General features: G+C 36.1%; 2 protein-coding genes across 11 annotated transcripts in view; one reads left to right on the top strand and one right to left on the bottom strand.

The window, feature by feature from the left end:
* The window catches only part of LOC139963461 (formin-binding protein 1 homolog), an 88,474-nt gene extending 81,152 nt beyond the window's left edge, over positions 1-7,322 (top strand). For all 10 annotated transcript variants that reach the window (XM_071964246.1, XM_071964245.1, XM_071964252.1 and 7 more), the window contains one exon: positions 695-7,322. In XM_071964246.1, coding sequence (XP_071820347.1) covers positions 695-834 — 140 coding nt within the window. In that variant the 3' untranslated portion in view covers positions 835-7,322. The remainder of the gene's footprint in view (positions 1-694) is intronic.
* LOC139963465 (uncharacterized) lies at positions 2,570-20,251 on the bottom strand. The gene is made up of 9 exons (XM_071964258.1): positions 20,057-20,251; positions 18,132-18,195; positions 17,154-17,255; positions 16,072-16,182; positions 15,219-15,260; positions 13,802-13,929; positions 13,288-13,388; positions 12,514-12,655; positions 2,570-11,687 (listed from the first exon to the last, which is right to left on the bottom strand). Exons 1-9 carry the CDS (start codon positions 20,150-20,152, stop codon positions 11,466-11,468), a joined length of 1,008 nt encoding a protein of 335 aa, XP_071820359.1. The 5' UTR covers positions 20,153-20,251; the 3' UTR covers positions 2,570-11,465.
* Between the last annotated feature and the right edge of the window lie 755 nt (positions 20,252-21,006).

Here is a 21,006-nt window from a genome sequence, read left to right as displayed (position 1 = left end):
GAAGTCTAATTATTATCTTGCCATTTAGTAACGGAAGAAAAGTGCAGAGAAATTGCCCCCCCCCCCTGCTTCAGTGCAGACATGGTCTCTACGGTAGCTTTGATCTACCATTATGAAATACAGGAAGAACTTGTTGAAAGAAACAGGGTTACGTTTGATTCCAAAAATACGATAAAACGGACTGTCGACCTCAGCCGTCGATTAATAATGTCAGTTTTTCGTCCATATTCGAATTTCGGTCTGCGATCTGGTGATTATGATGTGTCAACCAGGTCAGTCTCCAGAGGTCTGTCGTGAAAATGTCATCGTTTTAAATCTCCTATTGAGAACGGAGATTTGTCACCCTAGATGCAAATTTCTAAGTTTAGATGTCAAATGGTGCATTCTGAATCATGTCAAGACAATAATTTTGGTCTATGCATTAGTTCCTAACGCAATAGCTATTCGAGCCTTTTGAATTTTGCGACAACGGAACCAAAACGACCTCGACCGAACGTTACCTCCGGCGGCCGACCATGAAAGTGGCAGGACCATGATCCCAGCCCCTCCATCTCCCCTTCCCCCATTCCCATCTCCCACCTCCGATTTACATTTGAGATATTACAGAAATTCAAAAGGCTGGGGTGTGGTACGTCTAATTTGTAGCATTTTGAAATTGACTCACCCGATTCTCTTTTTTTTCTCTCTCTGACAGCCGAAGATCCTAATTTACTGAACATGAGGGAAAACGAGGTACTGGACGTGATAGAAGCTGATAGCGGGGACGGCTGGACTAGAGTACGAAGGAGCGACAAAACGGAAGGCTACGTGCCGACCTCTTACATTAAGTCTTGATAGACCTCATAGATTATATTATATAGATATTTGGTCTTGTTCCAGAGGCTTTAAAACTTTTTATGGATGGGGTTAATAAGCAGTCTTAAACCAATGAAACGGTGGGAAGGATTACGCAGACTCACCGCTCTCACTAAGACTTCGCCGGTCTACCAAATGCACGAATTTTTTTTTTCATTTTTTTTTTTTCTTTTTTTAAACTCGAGAATGTTTTACACATGTAGGTTGTTTTTGAAGGCGTAGGTATGTTTTAAGGCATTTATTTTGCAAATTGTGAATATTAATTTCGTATTTGTACCCATACACAAACCTTCACTTTTATTATAATTCTTAGCAGGTCTTATGCCCTGCGGTCAAAACTAATTTTGTCTTTTGCACCGAGGACAGCTACATGCTACTCCTCGTTCTAACATTGGTTGGGTGCCAATTTCTTTGAAAATATGCAACGTAGAGAGTGTATGAGCAGATGCACATAACACTGTTGGGTCCACATTACTTGTTAGATGGTGTATATAGCAATAGATGCACTCTTGTACACAGTTGCATTGACAGTGCTCTTCAGAGAGTGTATGTATGAATAGATACTCTTTTACACAGTTGAGTCACCATTACATATCAGAGTGTATGTATGAGCAGATACACATAACACTGTTGGGTCCACATTACTTGTTAGATAGTGTATGTACCAATAGATGCACTCTTGTACACAGTTGAGTTGACAGTGCTCTTCAGAGAGTCTATGTATGAATAGATACACTCTTCTACACAGTTGAGTCCCCGTTACTCTTCAGAGTGTATGTGCTAGCAGATACACATAACACTGTTGAGTCGACACTAACCTTTGGAGAGTGCATGTTTAAACAGATACAGTTTGCAGTTTGTATTATGTGAATAGTTGAACCTTATAACAACGTTGAGTCCCCATTACTCTTCAAAGTGTATGTATGAGCAGATACACATAACACTGTTGGGTCCACATTACTTGTTAGATAGTGTATGTACCAATAGATGCACTCTTGTACACAGTTGAGTTGACAGTGCTCTTCAGAGAGTCTATGTATGAATAGATACACTCTTCTACACAGTTGAGTCCCCATTACTCTTCAGAGTGTATGTGCTAGCAGATACACATAACACTGTTGGGTCCACATATACTCGTTAGATGATGTATCAATAGATGTATCAATGATGTATCAATAGATGTATCAATAGATGTATGTATCAATAGATGCACTCTTGTACACAGTTGAGTTGACAGTGCTCTTCAGAGAGTCTATGTATGAATAGATACACTCTTTTACACAGTAGAGTCCCCATCACTCTTCAAAGTGTATGTATGAGCAAACACTGTTGGGTCCACGTATACTCGTTAGATGATGTATATATCAATAGATGCACTCTTGTACACAGTTGAGTTGACAGTGCTCTTCAGAGAGTCTATGTATGAATAGATACACTCTTCTACACAGTTGAGTCCCCATTACTCTTCAGAGTGTATGTGCTAGCAGGTACACATAACACTGTTGAGTCGACACTAACCTTTGGAGAGTGCATGTTTAAACAGATACAGTTTGCAGTTTGTATTATGTGAATAGTTGAACCTTATAACAACGTTGAGCTCACACAATTACTCTTCTGATCAGTGTAAACTTTTACCTCAGTTTTAGAATAGGCTGCCCTCGTCTAGAATATCCCACCTAACCCCTTTTACACCCCCCCCCCAATTCACCATACAAGATTTTTCAGTTGTTACAAATGTCATGTCATGAATTTTATTCAGTGGTGTTGGTTATCTTTGTTTAATCTTCTTGTTCGCAAATATTGTAGATTCTAATATGTTTGACAGAAAGACATTGTATATTGTTGATGTGCAAGTTTGAACCCATCATAAAGTTTTGTGAATCCTGTGAATCTAATTGGTCATGTTCGAGCAAATGTTGGATTGACCGTCGTGAGTAATAGAACCCTGTGTTACGTACAGAGATACAGAGCAGCCATGGCCATTCAGAATACAACAGGACAAATGCAGTGGAAAAAATTTCAGGGTTTTACTATGTTTACTTTCAGGATTAATATCGGGACAGCGACATGGTGTAACATGGTTGGTCGGGGTACCACTTCACCCCATATCCGAAATATGTGGTTAGTCTTGAAAGGTTCACACACGTTTAATAACAATGTCAATAGTGGTAATCTAAACAATACTACATACATGTTAGTGATATATATCTGAACCTTAAAAAAGTAGAGAGAGAGAAAGAAGAGGTATAAAAGATGAAATTGTAGAATGACACAAGGCTCATCTGTTGTCATGGTGACACACACCTGGTTGATTCCTTATGTACTTAGACTTCAAAGGAATGGGACATCAAACTTTAAATATTCAAAAATAATGTTTGGTAACATTTTGAGGGGGGGGGGGGTAGTGGGGATGGGGTGTTTGGGGAATAGTTGGGTAACCCAGTGTTGACAGTGTCAGCTTATGAATTTGAAAGTTTCAGCCCAATTTCTGGTCATGTGCAGTCATTAACAGTACATTTTATTGAAATCAAATTTTGTGTTAATTCATTTAATGGGAGAGCTCTTTACTTCAGACAGGGGTTACACAGTCAAGAACATTCTCGGAAAAGGCATGAAAATTAGAAAAAAATCACTTTCCAGGCCTTGAATAGGGTGAGAATGTCAAAATCCATTGCATATGGAATGAGTTTCTTTAAACTGTTTCTACCTGAGTCCTTTTCCCCCCTCCTCAAAATTTTACCCAAATTGAATATTGGATGAAAGATGTCATGGTTGAAGTAAAATGGTATTTTCAAGAAAGTGTGACTTCACTCTCTACCTAACATATCCACCTCCTTTAACTTTGGAAAGTTAGTCATTGAAGTCATTAGCTCATTGACAAACCCTGTCCAACTCTGATATATAAATATGCTTTCTAGTTTACCTTCTATTCAGTCATTTTAATATTCAATAAACCTGATAAGTGGTGCTGCTAAATATTGTCTTCGTAAAATATTTTACCCCTTTTTCCTTCCAAATCTATCCCTTTGATATTTAAAGTAGTCAATCACTACCCCGCTCCCGCAATTGCAACTTTGACAACAGAAACTTTTTTTTCTTTAATAACAGGCAGTCTTTGAAAGAACTTTTTAATAGTCTCGCACTTTTCCTACTTTGATTACAAGACAAAAATTACCTTTAGTACACCTTTTAAGATTCTGAGAGAAATAATAAATACAAAATTGTGGAAATTTTTTTAAACAAAAAATTATGAATTTTGAAAATAGAAATTACGCATAGTTTTGATCTGTAAAAAAACGAATCGTGTGGCTCAAGGAAAGTCGCAATCCTCTTTGATGGATTTCATTGGTGGTGGGGAAAAAAAAATTAATAATAAAAAAAAAAAATTAAAATTGCTTGGTACAATAATCATGTAGTAGCTGCTTTGTAGATGCAAAAACGAGAAAATACAGTTAAGGTGTAGATGCAGTGTATTTTAAATGCTATCAGTAAAATTCTGAAATAATTTGTGATCTTTTTAGATAAAAAAACTATTCAAACCAATCATCATTAAAGCAAAAGTTCTTATCGCTGGTCATGGATAGTTAGGGTAACGTTTTGTGAGTGGGTGGGATGCGGCAAAATTCTTTCGGATTTCTTTGTTTTCTACGGCAGCATAGATGGGAGGAGAAAGTTTATAGTCTTGTCACTTTCTTGAAAAGAAAAAAAGAAAAAGGTTACAATTGCAAATTGTTAACAGTCAGGTAAAAACGGTGGATTTTGATCAATGTTTCTCGAAACATGCTATAGAAATAGAAATGAAAACAAAAGAACTGTTCTGTTTGATAGAAATTGCAGAGCAAATTAGAACTCGCGATTTTGTAGTGTTTCCCTTGAGGCATTACTTTTTGGCTATTTTGAATTCCAGAAGGGTGGTGTCTTGCAAAATTTGGTTAAACATTGAAATTCTTTAACATGAAGGAATGTAGCATTGTTGTTTTTGTGGGCAGCAGCTACTTTACTCTTACCATGAAAAAATATGAACAGGACCAAAAAAAACTCCAGAGCATGATCACTCGGATATTGTGCAAGGTTTTGAACTTTTAACTACCTGGAGGCAGTGTTGACCACTCGGTCGTATCTTTTGACCACCTGATGGCATCTTTTGACTGCTTGGTTAGTAGACCGACATCACAAATATGACAAAAAGGGTCACTTATTTGCATGACTTTGAAAATCCTCATTATAAGACCTAACCAATTTAAGACAACAGTTTTTACATTCTTCACGACTTCTACATTGATTTTACAACTTTAATTTGATTGCAGATTTTAATTCTGATAATAAAAACAGCAGTATCTGCAACAACAAAAAATTATGTCAAACTTAAATGACAGCTACAGAAGTGGAACAATTAACAGTTAATCAGCAATTCATAATAGACTTGTTTTTAAGTCATTAACTTTGTGAAGTGAAAACTAGATTAAAAATTTTGATGATTCTATTGAGATAGGAATAATTTTTAGAAACAATTACATCAGCAATCTTCATTCTTTCTTTTTCACTTACTATCGCAAATAATAATTTTGAATAAGTTTTATCAGTCCTTAACAGAAAATAGTCCTTAGTCACAGCATTTTTGCTTTCAATTTCAGTATGTTTCCAGACAAAATAAATTGTGAATGAAAATATGTGAGACTCCCTTATAAGCTAACATGGAGGTACATGAGATGTTTACAAATGTTAATATCTCTTATTCGAAGTTCTGTCAACAATGAGGCTATGATAAACTTACTGCATGGCTATATTTCTGCTGGAATATCTTAGCCTGTGAAATAAGAGTACTTCCACCCTCCCTTCTCCCCTCCCCCACCCCCCACCCTTGCCTTAATTCCCTAGACTGGTTGAGTAGGTTGTATATGAAACTTCTAGATACGGTGTTATCAATCATAGGTTAGCCCAAAAAAATATTCAGAAATCATGTTTTGAGTGTTTATAGTAGGAATCTTGTCATGTTTGATAAATATGAGAAAATGTTTTCTTTTTGGTCTTTATTTGATAGTATTTTTACCCTGCAATATTTATGTTTAATTTGCAATGGTGTATTAAGAAACCTATATACTGTATCTATAAGATTTTACGGATGTAGTATCAATGATTGATCTTTTCCGAGATATCGACATACTTGTTTTAAAGTTTCATTTTTCTTGGGCGGGGGGGGGGGGTGGGGGTTACCTTCTTTCTCTGTTACTTTTGCCCAGTCGCACACCAAGAGTTGTGATTGCTCCTGTTAACAGATTGTTCATAACAAAAACGGTACCAGACAATATTGTCAGGGTTGGAGTCGTCGGATACAATAGGCTTTTGTCTACACAACAGTTCCATATTTGGATAAATACGCGGTAACATACGGTTATGTAGGTATTTCCCCAGAGAAAAAGCACAAGTGGTATCACATCAGTGACTTCAAATTCTAGTTGTGTTCCAGTTACTGTTGAATTCACCCATCTCCACCCCATTGCAAAAACTTCCCCTAGTTCCTTGCAGTGAGCTTAAAAGTAGTATAATAACCAGAATCTCTTCAGTGTATACTAAATTCATATTGGATCTTTGGATGATCCTTTTTCACCAAAGGTGTAATGGTACAGTTTTCCCTGTCAAGTATTAAGTCAAACCCTGCTATCGCCCCCCCCCCCTCCTCTACCCTCATGATTTTTTTTATTTTTATAGATGTTACAATCATTAAACTTCCCACATTGGGACTAGTCTCCATTTAAGGTTGTGCTGCTGTGAGCGATATAAATCCACATTAGCAAACTCTTTGAAGTTTTTCCACATGGTAAAGTTATTACTCAATATTTCAGTGAGAAATTGTAGGTAGTTAGTTGGTAATTGAAGTGGGCTATAAACAAAAAGATGTATATCTATATATTGCATCTCACTTGTGTTTGGATGGTCCGAGTCCTGTCAAGTTTCACTGACTTGTCACTTTTTAAGAGGCAACCTGATTTTTTGTTTTTCCACGGAGAGACAAGGACAATATTTTATCCAGTAAATAATACATCGGTCTGCATGTGGATTTTACAGGGAAAGTAATATATCTGTATGTATGTATGCCTATTTCTCTGTATGTTTGTATGTATGTACCAAAATGAACCTTAGGCTTTATGGGGCATTTTATTGGAAGAGGGTATATTTGTAAATGTGTTTTCCTTTATATAAATTAGCTGCTATCATGTTTTAACTTTATATTGCAGCTTTTTACTACAAATTAAGCTGGCACATTTATTTGGGCACTTGTTATTTTGTATTATTATTATTATTATTAAATATTGCCTGATTGTATTGTACCTTTTATTAAAAATGAACATTAGCCTTTCATAACCCTCTCTCCTCGGTGATGTATTTCTTCTCCTCTTTTGTATCAAGAGATTGAATCCCTTGGAGCAGCTAATTTGCCTGCAGGGGGTAAGAAATGAAACATTAAATCTTTGGTTCTCATTTTGTTCTCATTTGCATGTATTTTGATATGTAAAAATATAAACATATCTGTAGCATAGTGAGGGGAAAAATTTTGTAATTCCTCCGGTAAGAGAGTGCTGGTTTTCCCTTCTATACTGTACATTCACGCCCTGCTTTACAGCACTTGTACTGACAACACGTGCAGTATGCATATCTCACGTTTCTAATCGGAATGGGGGATAAAGGTTAGGAACTGTTTATACTGTCAGTAGGAGTGCTTTGAAGCATGATATGGAAAGACAGTATACAGTGGTATTTAGCATTAGAACATTTGACAATTATCCTGGAAAGCTTTTGCACATTCAAACAGATATTGCTGGTTAGTTTTGAGAATTTCTTAATAGTTGATATTAAAATAGCAGTATTTGTGGTTAGCTTGATTAGTCACATTTCATTCCAGAAGTCAAAAGTAACAAAAACGAACAGACAGATAGACACTGAGTAAAATGTGGTAAAATGTTTGTAAGTTTTATTTCAATTCCAAAGTATGCTCCTCATCAGAAAGACGCGTAAACTCAAACGAGAGTATATCCTTTTACGTCACTCATAAATATAATAAAAGGTATAACAGCAACAACAAGAATGTTAAATGTTAAATGTTTGCTTCAAAATGTCAGGACTTGTTAACAGTAACAAATCCATCATAAACTAAACAGGCCCTCACACCACCTATAGATTCTGTGCCTGATAAAAAAGCCTGAATATATGCAGTTCTATAATAGTATTACTATAATAACTTTTCCAAATACATTGCAATGGAGTATGAAAGTCTTTAAAAGTATGGATATCTTTACCATGAGGATGGGAAAACCATATATACAACCTGCATTGGCAATATATATATTTACATACACTTCTTACATATACAAAGGCATCATGTCATATGTACAGATTCAGACACAGGGACGTCTGTATGCGCTTAATCAACGTTTCCCAATAGGACAAAGCTGATCTACATGGCATTTCTTAACAACACATGAAATAGTTGTCAAATCTGTGCCTGTAATTACACTGTGGTGTAAGAACTAAATCATGTAATATTATGCAGTATACTTTCTTGATTTTTAATTTGTCATGAACAAAAAAAAAATATTATTTTCATCATAACTTTGTAAATTCTGTGTAAAGTCAGTTACAAAACAAAACAAAGACACCTAAGCAATATGAAACAGGTAGGGTGTTTGACAGTAACACAACAGCATTCACACAATATTGTTGAGCAATGCTTCCCTCAAAGAGAAGCCTTCTAAACAGGCATAGCCAGTTATACCCTTAAGAAGATAAACCCTATGACATAAACAAAGGTCACTTGGTCACAGTGGAAATGAGATTCTCACGGTCTCCATGACCATCACTTTGTCCCCCCCCCTACTCCCCCCTCTCCACTACCGATTCTGAAATAATCCTATGTCTTTCAAGCAGTTTTTTTTAACTTGTTTCTGCTAGCTGTATGTTTGTGTCTTTGTTTAATCCTATTGATGTGTCAGATAAACTATTGTTTTCATGTCTACTAATTGCCACCTCTGCATATATCATAGAAGAAGTGAAGCACAGAATACATGTGACAACCTCTCTCTCTATTTACAAGAATTTTGTACAGAAAAAAAAAAAGTATGAAAAGACGAAACACTAACAATAATTGCACTTACATGTAAAAACGGAGTGTTTCATTAGTCGCTTAAATTCGTTTCCCGGAAGGCATCAATAAACTTAACAATGATAAACGACGATAAACAACAAATAAGATGATACAAAAATGTGAAAGATATCTCTTGGCTTTTAAAAACATTTTTTAAACATCAAAACAAGCTGTACCTGGCAGTGAAGGTTATGTTTATATATGTATATATATATACATACATACACATACATACATACACATACATATATATGTATACATACATATAAATATATATATACATATACACATATATATACATATATATATATATATATATATAATTGAAATCGTAGTGATTTGGAAAATCCAGAACAGTGAAAATCTTTCAGCCTCCACCGGGATTCGAACCCGGGCCTCCTGCTTTATATGTGGACACCCTAACCACTAGGCTATGGACGCTGATTGTATGTCCAGAGGTTTGAAACTGGTAAGGAATGTCATAATTCCACTGTAGGCGATTGTCACCTGTATTGAACAATACTAGCTCTGTTTTGGTGACATATTTGCCTTACTCTAGAGATCAAACATGATGCTAACCAACACCAAATCATTTGTGATTCCTAAAGCCGGATCTCGAAAGAAATACTTTGTGACTTTGTTAATGAAATGGAGGTAAACGACAAAGGCAAATGAATATATATTTGTATTATTTATATATATATATATATATACATACAACTATATATATATATATATATGACCTTCACTCCAGGTATATCTATGTATATATATATATATATATATGTATAAATGTAAATAAGAATATGCTCCCTTGACTTTAACTCGAGATTAAATACATAGCCTGCTTCAGAGGCATTATCAACATAAGAGATAGATGCACTGCAAACTGGAGAGGTTTGGTGGGGATTTCTCTTAAAACATTTTCTACCAAGTAAAATAGTTTTACCCCAGGCACACATATATCCTCAAATATGACACACTCTAAACCTAGACCTACACATGTCATAATTTAATTGTGCCCCATACCCACCCCTCCCCGGCTCTTTCAGAAACTTAATTTTATAATTACAACAATAATGGTGCTGACATTGTTGTTGGCAAGAGGTGTCATCCCTAAACCCTTTACAAGATCATCCGTATTAGGCCCCCAAAAATGTTTAGAACATTTTAAAAGTTGCTAGATGTTTACAAAACACTTCTCAGAAGGTTCTGAGTTTCCAAATTATATCTAGATATTTGAGACTGTAAGAAATAGACCATCAAATAATGTCTCGGTGCAGATAACTGCTATTAGATGGGTAGTACAAATGCTTATAGTTTTTAACACTGGTGACCATTTTCTGACTTTATAGCATATTTGGGGGGGGGGGGGCAATACTGCCAATCTTTACAAATATCAAAAGTTAGGGACTATGAACCATGACGTCGCAACCTGCTAAGTGTATTATTATTATTTACTATTTTATCGCCATCTTATATTCTGATATAAAAATAGACTATCTAGTTGTAGAACTGCATAAAGAGCATGTCCTATCGTAACTAAAACAATACATCCAGCTAATTATTTCAAACTCTCGAATTAAAGCAATATATTGAGAGAGACAAAATTTCAAGTTTGAACAACATTTTTCAAAATGGGGATTCCCTCGTTTTGTGGATTATTAGTACCAAAGGCCCCACAACATTCTTCCATTTTCCTTCCAATACCACAAAATAACTTCAAATTTTACTATTTACAACATTCATAAGATGAATCCTCAATGACCTATGCAAAATATATTGAATCGATAAAGTGAAAAAAAAATGAAAGTTTTACTTAAGGCAGATAAAAATTGCAAAAGGTTGAGAAATCGTTCTTAAAGTTTACGCCATTGGAAGATTAGTGTAAGCTTTCTACAAGTTTAAAGAATCATACTTTTGAGTAGAAACAGAACAAATCACAAAATAAAAATATAAGACAGAACACATTGGACGGCAATGATGAATGGAGTTTTTTTGTGCAGAAAGGCCATTTTTTTCGTTGTCGGAATATTCATTGCTATAAACCCACAAAATCGTTTGAACCAATGGGCTATGAGAACATGACTTTTATAGGATGGTTTGAAAAAATTTTTTGAAGGAATTTGTAATTTTGTTCACTGTGAAATACAATCATGACAGAAAAAATAAGATCGTTTTTTAACTTGTAAAAATTACAGTTGTTGTGGTATCTATCTATTTACAATAAGGACTTAAATTTCTTCTCAAAAGTTCTTTATCACTTCTCGGTATAGAAGACACAAGTATTGCATATTTACAGGTGTAAGGAAGGCAACGAGACGAAAAGACCCCCGAAGACTGATTCCGTAAGAGAACTAGTAAATCCAAAAGTCGTTTGTGATAAAGTTTTTAAGGCAATTTTGAAAGTGACTCATCATCATCATCATCTCACCCGATTCAGCATAAAATCTCTCAATCAAATCTCTTCTCAAATCGGAACCTTTTGATTGGGGTCGGTGACCACCACCTCTGCATCACCGGATTCGTTGGGTGCTACGGGTATCGTTGAAAGATCTGTGGAATTCGAAGCCATTTCTTTCTCTGCTGTGAAGTGAGACTTGGAAAATACGGCATTGTTCCAGGAGAGGACGGTGCCATCGTGATCCAGCGTGAGGTCAGACGTTTGAAATGATTCTGTCGAGGTCTCTTTCTGCGAGGGGGAAAAAATCAAAAATCAAAAAAATCCCCCCCCAAAAAAAATTAGGAACGCATTTAAGAGATGACACTACAGTTTGTTCCCAATGACACTTTTGTTGAGAAGCAAAAAGCATTTCTTTACCCCAAGCAATATCTTCAGTGGATCGGTGAGTTCAGTTTATATCACTCTCGAGGACATAGAATTTGTTTTCGTCACCAGTCTCAAAACCTTGCCTATAATACCCTCAACCTTCCCCACTTACCCAAACCCCACTCTGCCTTCTCCAGGACCCTGTCTGTTATTTCTATTCCCGAGAGTTTAGTTACAGTATTACCGGCAGGAATTACAATGATGATTGCAATGAGCACCAGAAGTAAGGATGGAGACCTACTGTCATCCACCCTCCCCCCCCCTTCCATCCCTCCCAACCAAGAACAGTTTCATCTAGCCTAAGATGCTTCTAACTTGCAGTAGTTGCTGGCACATTTATTACACTATTTACCTCTAGGAGATTGATTGACTATTTCCATGCAAAGCACAGAAAAGGTTGGACCCTAATCGTCATCCAACCCATTTCAACTCCACCCTCTCCTCTTCAAGTACTGTTTATGGCTTCTTCTTCTCCTTATAGATGCTGCTCAATTGGCAGTTTTAAGGAGTTTGATTATTTCAGTCAGTTCGCCAAAAAAAAAAAATAGAAACCTATCTTCATCATCCTCTCCTCCCCCAACCTTCCCCCCCCAAAGCATCCCCTCCCCTTCCCCAACAAGCATTATCAGTAAAATAATCATAAAAATAAACAAAGAAAGCTTGCAGTAGCTGTTGGCATTTTAATTACCTGTAGAATCTTGATCATTTCTATGACTGCCGATAAGAGATACGGTGCTTGAGGTGTCTCCAGTTGAAGGAAACTGTAGGAGTCTGTCGGAATCGAGTAAACCTCGAACGTGATGAACAAGTCTTTGTCTGGCCTCGTCCAGCTGAGAAATGAGAATGGAGCGAAAAATAGAGCTTTTAATCCATCGGACGTCCTCCCGAATTATGATATGGAGACCGCTCGATAACAGACACTTGAGTGTGTGCAGACGGTAATGTTCTATCGAACAGGCGCCATGAGGTCAGGTTAATAGTTTGCAATGATGATGTATCTAAATGTATCATAATAGCTTGTATTCCAAGTTCAAAATTTTATTTCTTATTTTCATATGCAAGTTGTACACACACAAAAAATTCTCAGAAAAGTGCAGTATAAAAAAATCATATGTAAAGTAGGACAGTAGAATATTAACATAATTGTTTAAAAACACTATAATGACCTAAATGAAGCATACATGTACAAATATATGAAAGACAAAGGATACAAATAGGTATACATAAAGACTGCCCAATCCTGTACCTACCCTCTCCCTCCACCCCTCACACCCCCCCCCCTCAACCCTCAATGTCTTAACAAGGTTAATTTTGTCACACTATCAATCCCCCTATTTCAACTTTTAAAAACCAAATCTAACTTGGATCAAGGGGGGAAAAAGAATAAGGGTAACCCTATCAATATTTGATCTACTTCACTACCTTCCTTGACAAAGCTGACAAGAAGACAAAGCATCCCTACCTCTTTATTTTCCTCCAAGAGCAGAAGTATTTGTTCCCTTGGAATGTAATATGCATACCTCTCTGAGTAACAGTCAGGATTATAGCACTGCCAGCAGGAATCTAGAGAAAAGAAAGTAAATAAAAAATAAAACTTCCAGTAATTCAAAGAAGAGCCAAGTTACCAATAGAGCTGAGTTTAACTGTTGTAAAGTTGTGTGAGAAGGCCTTGCCTTGATACAAGATTGTTAACCTTTCAACTTCTTTTCTGTATCTGTTGGATTAACAGTAGCTCAAAACTTTTCACAAAGTTGCTTAATTTAGTGTTAAGAAACTCTGTATCTTTTCCTCAACACTTTGACAGTTTTATTAATTTCCCGAAAGATTTGACTTGAATTTAAAGTAACCACCAACTTCCTGGCAGATTTTGAGTATATCCAGCCAGATTTATATGTAGAGCTCCAATGGGGAATAGGATACATGTTAATCGTGCGACCCATATCCGTAGTCAACGAACCTAAGCTGTAAGTACTCACTGTCAAGGAACCTATGGCGAAATCTTCATGGAGTTCACACAGCTGTAGCGATACTGAAGAGTAATTGGCCATCTTCTGACATTCTTCCAAATAAGGCATGGAAACTAGGAAACCTGGGTCGTCGTGTTCTGAACAAAAAAAATAAATATTACGTAATCACGATTTCATATCAAAGATCATATTAATAAACACAACACAAGATGCATCATTTGGAACTAACTAAATGGACACTTTGGTTTTCGTAGCAGCTATTTGTGCATAGGACTGAAAACATGTCGCTTTTTCACAAAAAACAAACAAAATGGCAGGTTTGAATACGAACAACATCAAAAGATTTATATCAACAGTAAACCGTCAGTAACATGAAAACAGAAGCTGACTTCTGAATATTAGGAAAATCTGTCAAATTTCCAATTTTAATTGTTCTAACAGTAAATTGATACAATCCTGGTATATGGTCCAATTATCAAAACTGAATTTTCTGATTAAAACTGGAACTGAGATTTTTGGCCAATACTGTAATAAGACTTTTCCTTAGCAACAGGCCTAGGTTGCTAAAGTGCTTCAATGTATTTTTTACGGATGGACAAAGGAAAGAAGTTTTTTTGTGAAGGGGGAAGGTGCTGTGAAGGGACATTTTGCTAGAACTGAATATTACAAATGAGTGCAGCAGCCAAATGGGCAATAACTATAAAACCCCTCTCCAAATAACCAAATACCAAAAAAGCAAATACCTATACCCCCTCTCTACCTTTCCACTACTCCTTTCTCTCATTCACTTTCTCCCCCTCCCCTGCCCCCCCCCCCATCTCACCTTCTCCATACCCTTTTCCTCCTATTTCCTGTAACACATATGCTGCTACACCCAAACTAATTCCATGTGTACACAAACACACCGATACCATGAAAGCCATGATCTTTTCTTAACTGCCTTTAAACTGCTACATGGAATCATAATTCAGTTCACAACTTTTTTTATGTCCTATATATGACAGGCGTACGGCCCTGGTGTCATGTTTCATGAAAGCAATACATCTGCTGGTACACTTCAATAACCTCCAAAAACAATCTGAATATCAAACTTGGTATAAAAGGAAAGAAAAAATAAACAATGTCAAATAGTAGCAATTGTCAGTGCTGCAAAGTTTGATCTCTGTCGACCTTGTCACTGCTGTGTAACAAAAGGTCTAGTAAATTTTAGTCCCTTACTTTATTTCCAAAAAATTGTCCCTTTTAAGTTACATTTCATAGGTTTCCTCATGTCATAATGATTACTTTTCCATTAGTTAAGATCCATGTTACATTGTAACATAAACTTTTCAATACTTCCAAATACCACATGGCCACATGGTATACTGTGCCGTATCATTTCATTAGTCAATACTCCATAACAGATCGGAAAAAAATTTACACGTACCTCTGAGGATTTCTTCCTGTGCTTCTGAAAGTACTAGCTTCCCTGAAATGAAATTTAAGGAAATGCTAGCTTGTTAAAGCCATAATTTGTATTGAGTCTTAATCTCTAACCAATAAATTTAAATGTTCACATAAATCATAATAATAACCCAACAATATTTTGCTACATCATTTGTAGCAATATTTTCAGCATCTCTGGATGACAGACAAATTCATCAGAATAAAATGGAATTGTTAGTAATTCCTTTATTAGCTTAATGTGAGTAAGAAAATCAATATTATTCTTTTTTCTTGGAGGGGAGTGGTGGGGGGGGGGGGGATTCAAAGTCTATAATCTTACTCTGAACTATACACATCACACATTACATTGGTACACTTGTTACAGACTGGTTGAAAAAATTCAAATACTACTTTCTGAAACAACTGGTAATTTATGCATGGTTAACGAGATACATTACTGCATGTAACATATATATGGAAAAATTCAGTAACTGACAGGTGCATATATTTTAGCAGTTACATTTTCCTCTTTTTTTCCCCTTTGTTTATTACAACTTTTATGATAAACATACATAAATAAGATAACTTACACAACATGACGAAACAACTTAACACAAACTATCAAGCTCTTTGGAATTTGTCAAACAATTCACAAAGCTGACAATAAAAACCTCATCTCCATAAACTATTCGTTAGTCATGATTCTTTGAGGGGGGGGGCTAGGGGAGCATGAGAGGGGAGTGGGATGAAAGGTGGTGTTTGGTGAGATGTTGGAATGGTGTTGAAAGGGGTGGGAGGGGGTGTGGTAACACGGAAAGGGGGATACAGGTTCTTCTTGAAGTCATAAAACAGACCTTGTTCAATCTCAGTCCTGACTTGCATACAGGCAAGGTAGAGAGCTACTGCATCTTTTACTAGATCGGTTTCCTCTTTCGGGTCAAACGACCACTTCTGTAATGATAGACCTGTGAATGAGAAACTGATAGCACTTAACAAACTGCCAAGGACAGGGAGGATCTCTCCTAACACCTAATACCTATGTTTATGTCATTAAATTAAAGTTAAATACCTATGTTTATGTCATTAAATTAAAGTTAAATACCTATGTTTATGTAATTAATCAAGGTGATTGTTGCATTCAGCATCCCATAGGTTTTTATAGTACATATTTTTAAGGGATGATAGCATCTTTCATTGGGTAATTCACAGAGAATAAATACCACACAAACCAAGAAAGTGTCTGCAAAGTTTCTTCATTGCATTTTTAGAAATAATGAAAGTTTGTAAAAAAATGTTTTCCACTTCAACATTCTATTGATAATAAAAAGCAAATCAGTTTTGGCATTAATAGCATTTGTACTTTACAGTAGAGAAGTTCAAATTCTACAGGATTCATGCAAAGTGTATAAAATTATCTGGTACACTCCATATTCCAAAGCAGAGCTTGGAATATTTTATATCATAAAATCAATTTTTCTTCTTTCTACCTAAGTAATAATCATTTCTCAACAAGTTGCAACATACACTGGAATGTACTGCACTGCCCTCTATTTCTTCATTTAGTCCATATCAAAACTTTTCGACACAACAATTCGTAATTTTTGTCGTTGTTTGACTTCGACGTTGTATTTTACCTTGAACAGGAATATTGCATCATTCTATCAATACTGAGATAAATAATATTGAAACTATTAAAACTAATATTGATATTAAAACTATTAAAAATAATATTGAAACTATATAATATTGAAACTATTTACCTTTGGGTCTAGCTTACAGGGTCTACAGTGGTTAGAACCATTTGAATTTTTCCGATTTTAATCACAAGCTACCAACGGCTAAATTTATGTAATGGACTTAATTTTGTTTAAATCTCCCCAACGGTTCATCTCATAATAAATGCAAAATGCCTTTTTCTCTTTATTGGAATACCGACCTGGTGTATCAATAGGCACTTTTGTTCCTGCACGGTATTTCCTGATTGGAGTGTGCAGGCCTTGGAACAGGCCAAAGTATTTCAGACTCCTCTGCTGCATATCTAGAAGAAAACCAAATGAAAAATTACAAAACTCATCTGGTTTGGACGTCTTACATGTCTCATCGCAACAATCGCACTCTAGCTCTACTTCCATCTGTTCTAAACATGGTAGAAAGGGAGTGTAGTGGCTGGGAGACAGGGGGAAGTGAGGAGTTCAGCAAATATTCCAAAACTCACCTAGTCTATGAGAAGACTGTGCAAAGAGCAGATCACAGTAGAGGAAGAGAGGAGTTCTTGTTGAGAGACAGGGAAGTGAGGAGTGACACAAATATGGCAATCAACTTTTATGTTTGGATTGCTAATAATATTTGTATTTTGTTCCTACTTTTTGGGAGGGGGGGGGGGGGGGTGAGAGATGGGTGTGGGGGATGTTCAGCTGTGTTTCATAAATATTGTCTTGCTAGAAATATCTCTTTCCATGGTTCTCGCCTACATATGAAAAAGATATATTTTCTGTTTGATCTTAAATTTTCAGAGGGTGACCAATGGAAGTTACTGGACAACCCTTTCTAGTATAACACTCCACTAGATCAGCTCTTCAGATGCAATTCTACAAAAGTCATGAGGAAGACATAAGAATTGTTTGGCCTCAAATAACATGTTAACAACGTATTACATGTTTTTCAAAGACAAACAGATCATCATTATGTATTGACCAAAGAGCCATTGTCATCATTGATTTAGCCTTATGGATCATCCTAGAATTTTATCACATTTGAAATGGGAATGTCTTCCAAACTGGAAATAGTTACAGTAAGATTACCTCCATCTCCATTATATTTTGCTTTCTGTTGAACTATGACAAATTTACACCAAATAATCTGCCTAAAGTCACTCCTAATTATATTTAAGGATTAAATGATGACAAAAACTTACTCAATGCATAGGCAGCTTTCCTTAAAATTGTCTCCACAGCAACTTCCTCTCCTCTGACTGTTATCTGAAAAAGAAAAATCCACATCAGTGACTGTTGAATGTTTGGACAACTGTTGTTGCCAAGGCAAGACCAGAAATGATGATACAGGGACTTCTTTTCTTACAGTACAGTACGAGCTTGACATGATTTTTATATCATAAATACATGATTTTGTTTAACAGATTTCAAACAAACTTCCACTTGAGGTACAACTTTTTAATGGAATATTCAGTATTTACAGTGAAGATTGGGCCAAGGATTGCTCTATGTCTGCTGGAAGGCCTTTGTGGTATTGGCCTAAGTAGATTCTTACTGTGATTTTATGTATAAGAAAGTGTGGTTTTTAACCGCAGCAATAACTTTGCTAATACAACCATACGATCAATTTTCTTAGGTTGAGAAGTGACAAGAAATAGGACACCTTAAAGGGTCGTTGTTATCACTCCCAAATATGCTAGATAGTCCAATAATGCTCACCACCAACAATGGCCAAACTTCAACCAACATTTTATTCTACCAGACATTCAACTCATTGATACAGTCTGTCCATTGTCTGTTTTGGCACTCCTATTAAGGTATGTACAAAATTTCAAGCATGTAAAAGAATGCTACTGTATGTTTATGGCCAACACTGATCACCTGTTGCAATATAGAACACTTGACTATTTTTATTAATCCGAAGACATCATAGGGGATAAAGTGAATGAAGATCTCACTGGTTATAACTTTATGCACTGATTGTTCCATTGGCCATGTCACTAAATATTTCCGCTGCAGTTAATGCTAACTCAGTGTAATTCTACTGCCCCTAGAAACTGCATAGTGGCAATTTTCCCACATCTCACCTCTTCTGTTATTCTCTATTGCTGGATTCTATTGTACTGAGTCCTGTCACTTATTTTTCACTGGTAATTTACACACACAATTACACACACCTCATTGATATTATGATTAAATGTAATGGATGAATTTGCAATTCCAGAGAATGAAATACTTTCATGACTAGGAAAGAACCTAATTCAACATTCCTTGACAAATAATGATAAGTGCTAAAAGTAAAACAAAATAATTTCAAACTAATGGCAGTAATCAACCTGCCACTAAAAAATTGCATATTCGGCCATTAACTGCTTAACCTTAGGCCAACTGGTGAGTACTGTCTACACCTATTGGTGGAAGTTTCATTTAAGAAGTTCTTTAGCAAATTTAATGATCAAAGATTTGACACTAAATCAGAAACTAAGTTAGGTATAGGCTAGGCCAATTCCATTTTGGATTTGCCACTGAAATGATTCCAATTGTCATTAAGCAACAAAAATATTTTGGTAATGTTCATTTTGTTTCATTTTCTAAAAGAATACTTATTCTCAGTCTTAGCATCGTTTATTTATCCATATATTATTGGTGGAAGTTTCACTTAAGAAGTTCTTTAGCAAATGTAATGATCAAAGATTTGACACAAAATCAGAAACTAAGTTAGGTATAGCCTTAGGCTATGCCAATTCCATGTTGGATTTGCCACTGAAATGATTCCAATTGTCATTAAGCAACATAAATATTTTGGTAATGTTCAGTTTGTTTCATTTTCTAAAACAATACTTATTCTCAGTCCTAGAATCGTTTATTTATCCATATATTAATGTTTGTGTAACGTTAACGTGACAGAATTGCCAACAGAAGCACAGCTAGCCAACCGTGGGTTATAACTAATTAGTCCTTACTACACATCGTACATAGCTTGCTTAGTGACTGGTTACGCGAAAGAAATAACATATTTTAGCCTAACTTAATTAATAGGCCTAACTGTTACTTGTTAATGTTAGGCCTAACAGTTACTCCATAAGCCGGCATTCCAAGCATCGGAATTGCCAGTCACTAAACCGACCTTAACTTCTGGATTCTCATCGTCAAACGTGAATATGGAAATGTCACTCTCCAGCTCTATAACTGGCTCTTTCGGCCTCGATTCTCTCAATCCCATCTTGTATATCTTGCCAACAACTTCTTGGCAACTAGCTCATTATCATGTCTGGTTTAATTAAACGAAGTGATTATTCGCAGGGCAGCCCACTGATCTACAGATCAGTGGGGCAGCCCGGCGAATAACGTACACAGACACCTTATTCGCAGGGCTGTGACGATTTTGGAAATAGGTATATTATTGGCTTTCGATGACATCATTTTTGATGTGACGTCATTCATTTGACCTCGGCGCGCAAACCCAAAGTTCTTTCATGTCTTTCAGTTTCAGGCTTACAAAAATCAGATTCTACATTTTACATGTTACAGATGCTACATTTTAAATGTCATGAATTATTAGAAAAATATGGTTTTTGAAACGACTGACATAAGAAGAACTTAATTGCATTGCACATTAAAATTACGATTCAGCCCTAGGGGCCTAGGCCCCAGGCCTAAGTCTGTACGTAAGTTCTAACGTAGGTAGGCTATATATAGCCTAAAATACATGTCATAAGCGTTACTGATAGGCTAGGCTAAATGGACTGACCAACGGTCAGCCACTGCCTAGTCTTGCTAACGTTAGGTGTAGGCAGTGATAAAGGATATGAAAGGATAGAACAGTTGGCCCCAAATCATGAGATTGAATCTTTTGCAAGTTCCCAGATTTATGAGATGCAAAAAGGGCTTCTGAAAAGTCAATTTTGGGGTCCTCAATTATGCCAATCTTTATGGCCTCATAACGTCAAATTTAGGTAGCTACTTAATCCTTATTTGAGGGGCTTGGAAGGCCAGTTTTGCTATTGATACCAGTCAGTTTAGGGGCCTTGAAAAAGCCAAACTTTTGGGGCCAAATAGTCTTAGCCACTTCAGCTA

This window comes from Apostichopus japonicus, chromosome 22, assembly GCF_037975245.1.
Source record: "Apostichopus japonicus isolate 1M-3 chromosome 22, ASM3797524v1, whole genome shotgun sequence".
NCBI classification, from domain to species: Eukaryota; Metazoa; Echinodermata; class Holothuroidea; order Aspidochirotida; family Stichopodidae; genus Apostichopus; species Apostichopus japonicus.
The sequence above is the reverse complement of the archived record's forward strand: the minus strand, read 5'-3'. Positions and strand labels throughout refer to the sequence as shown.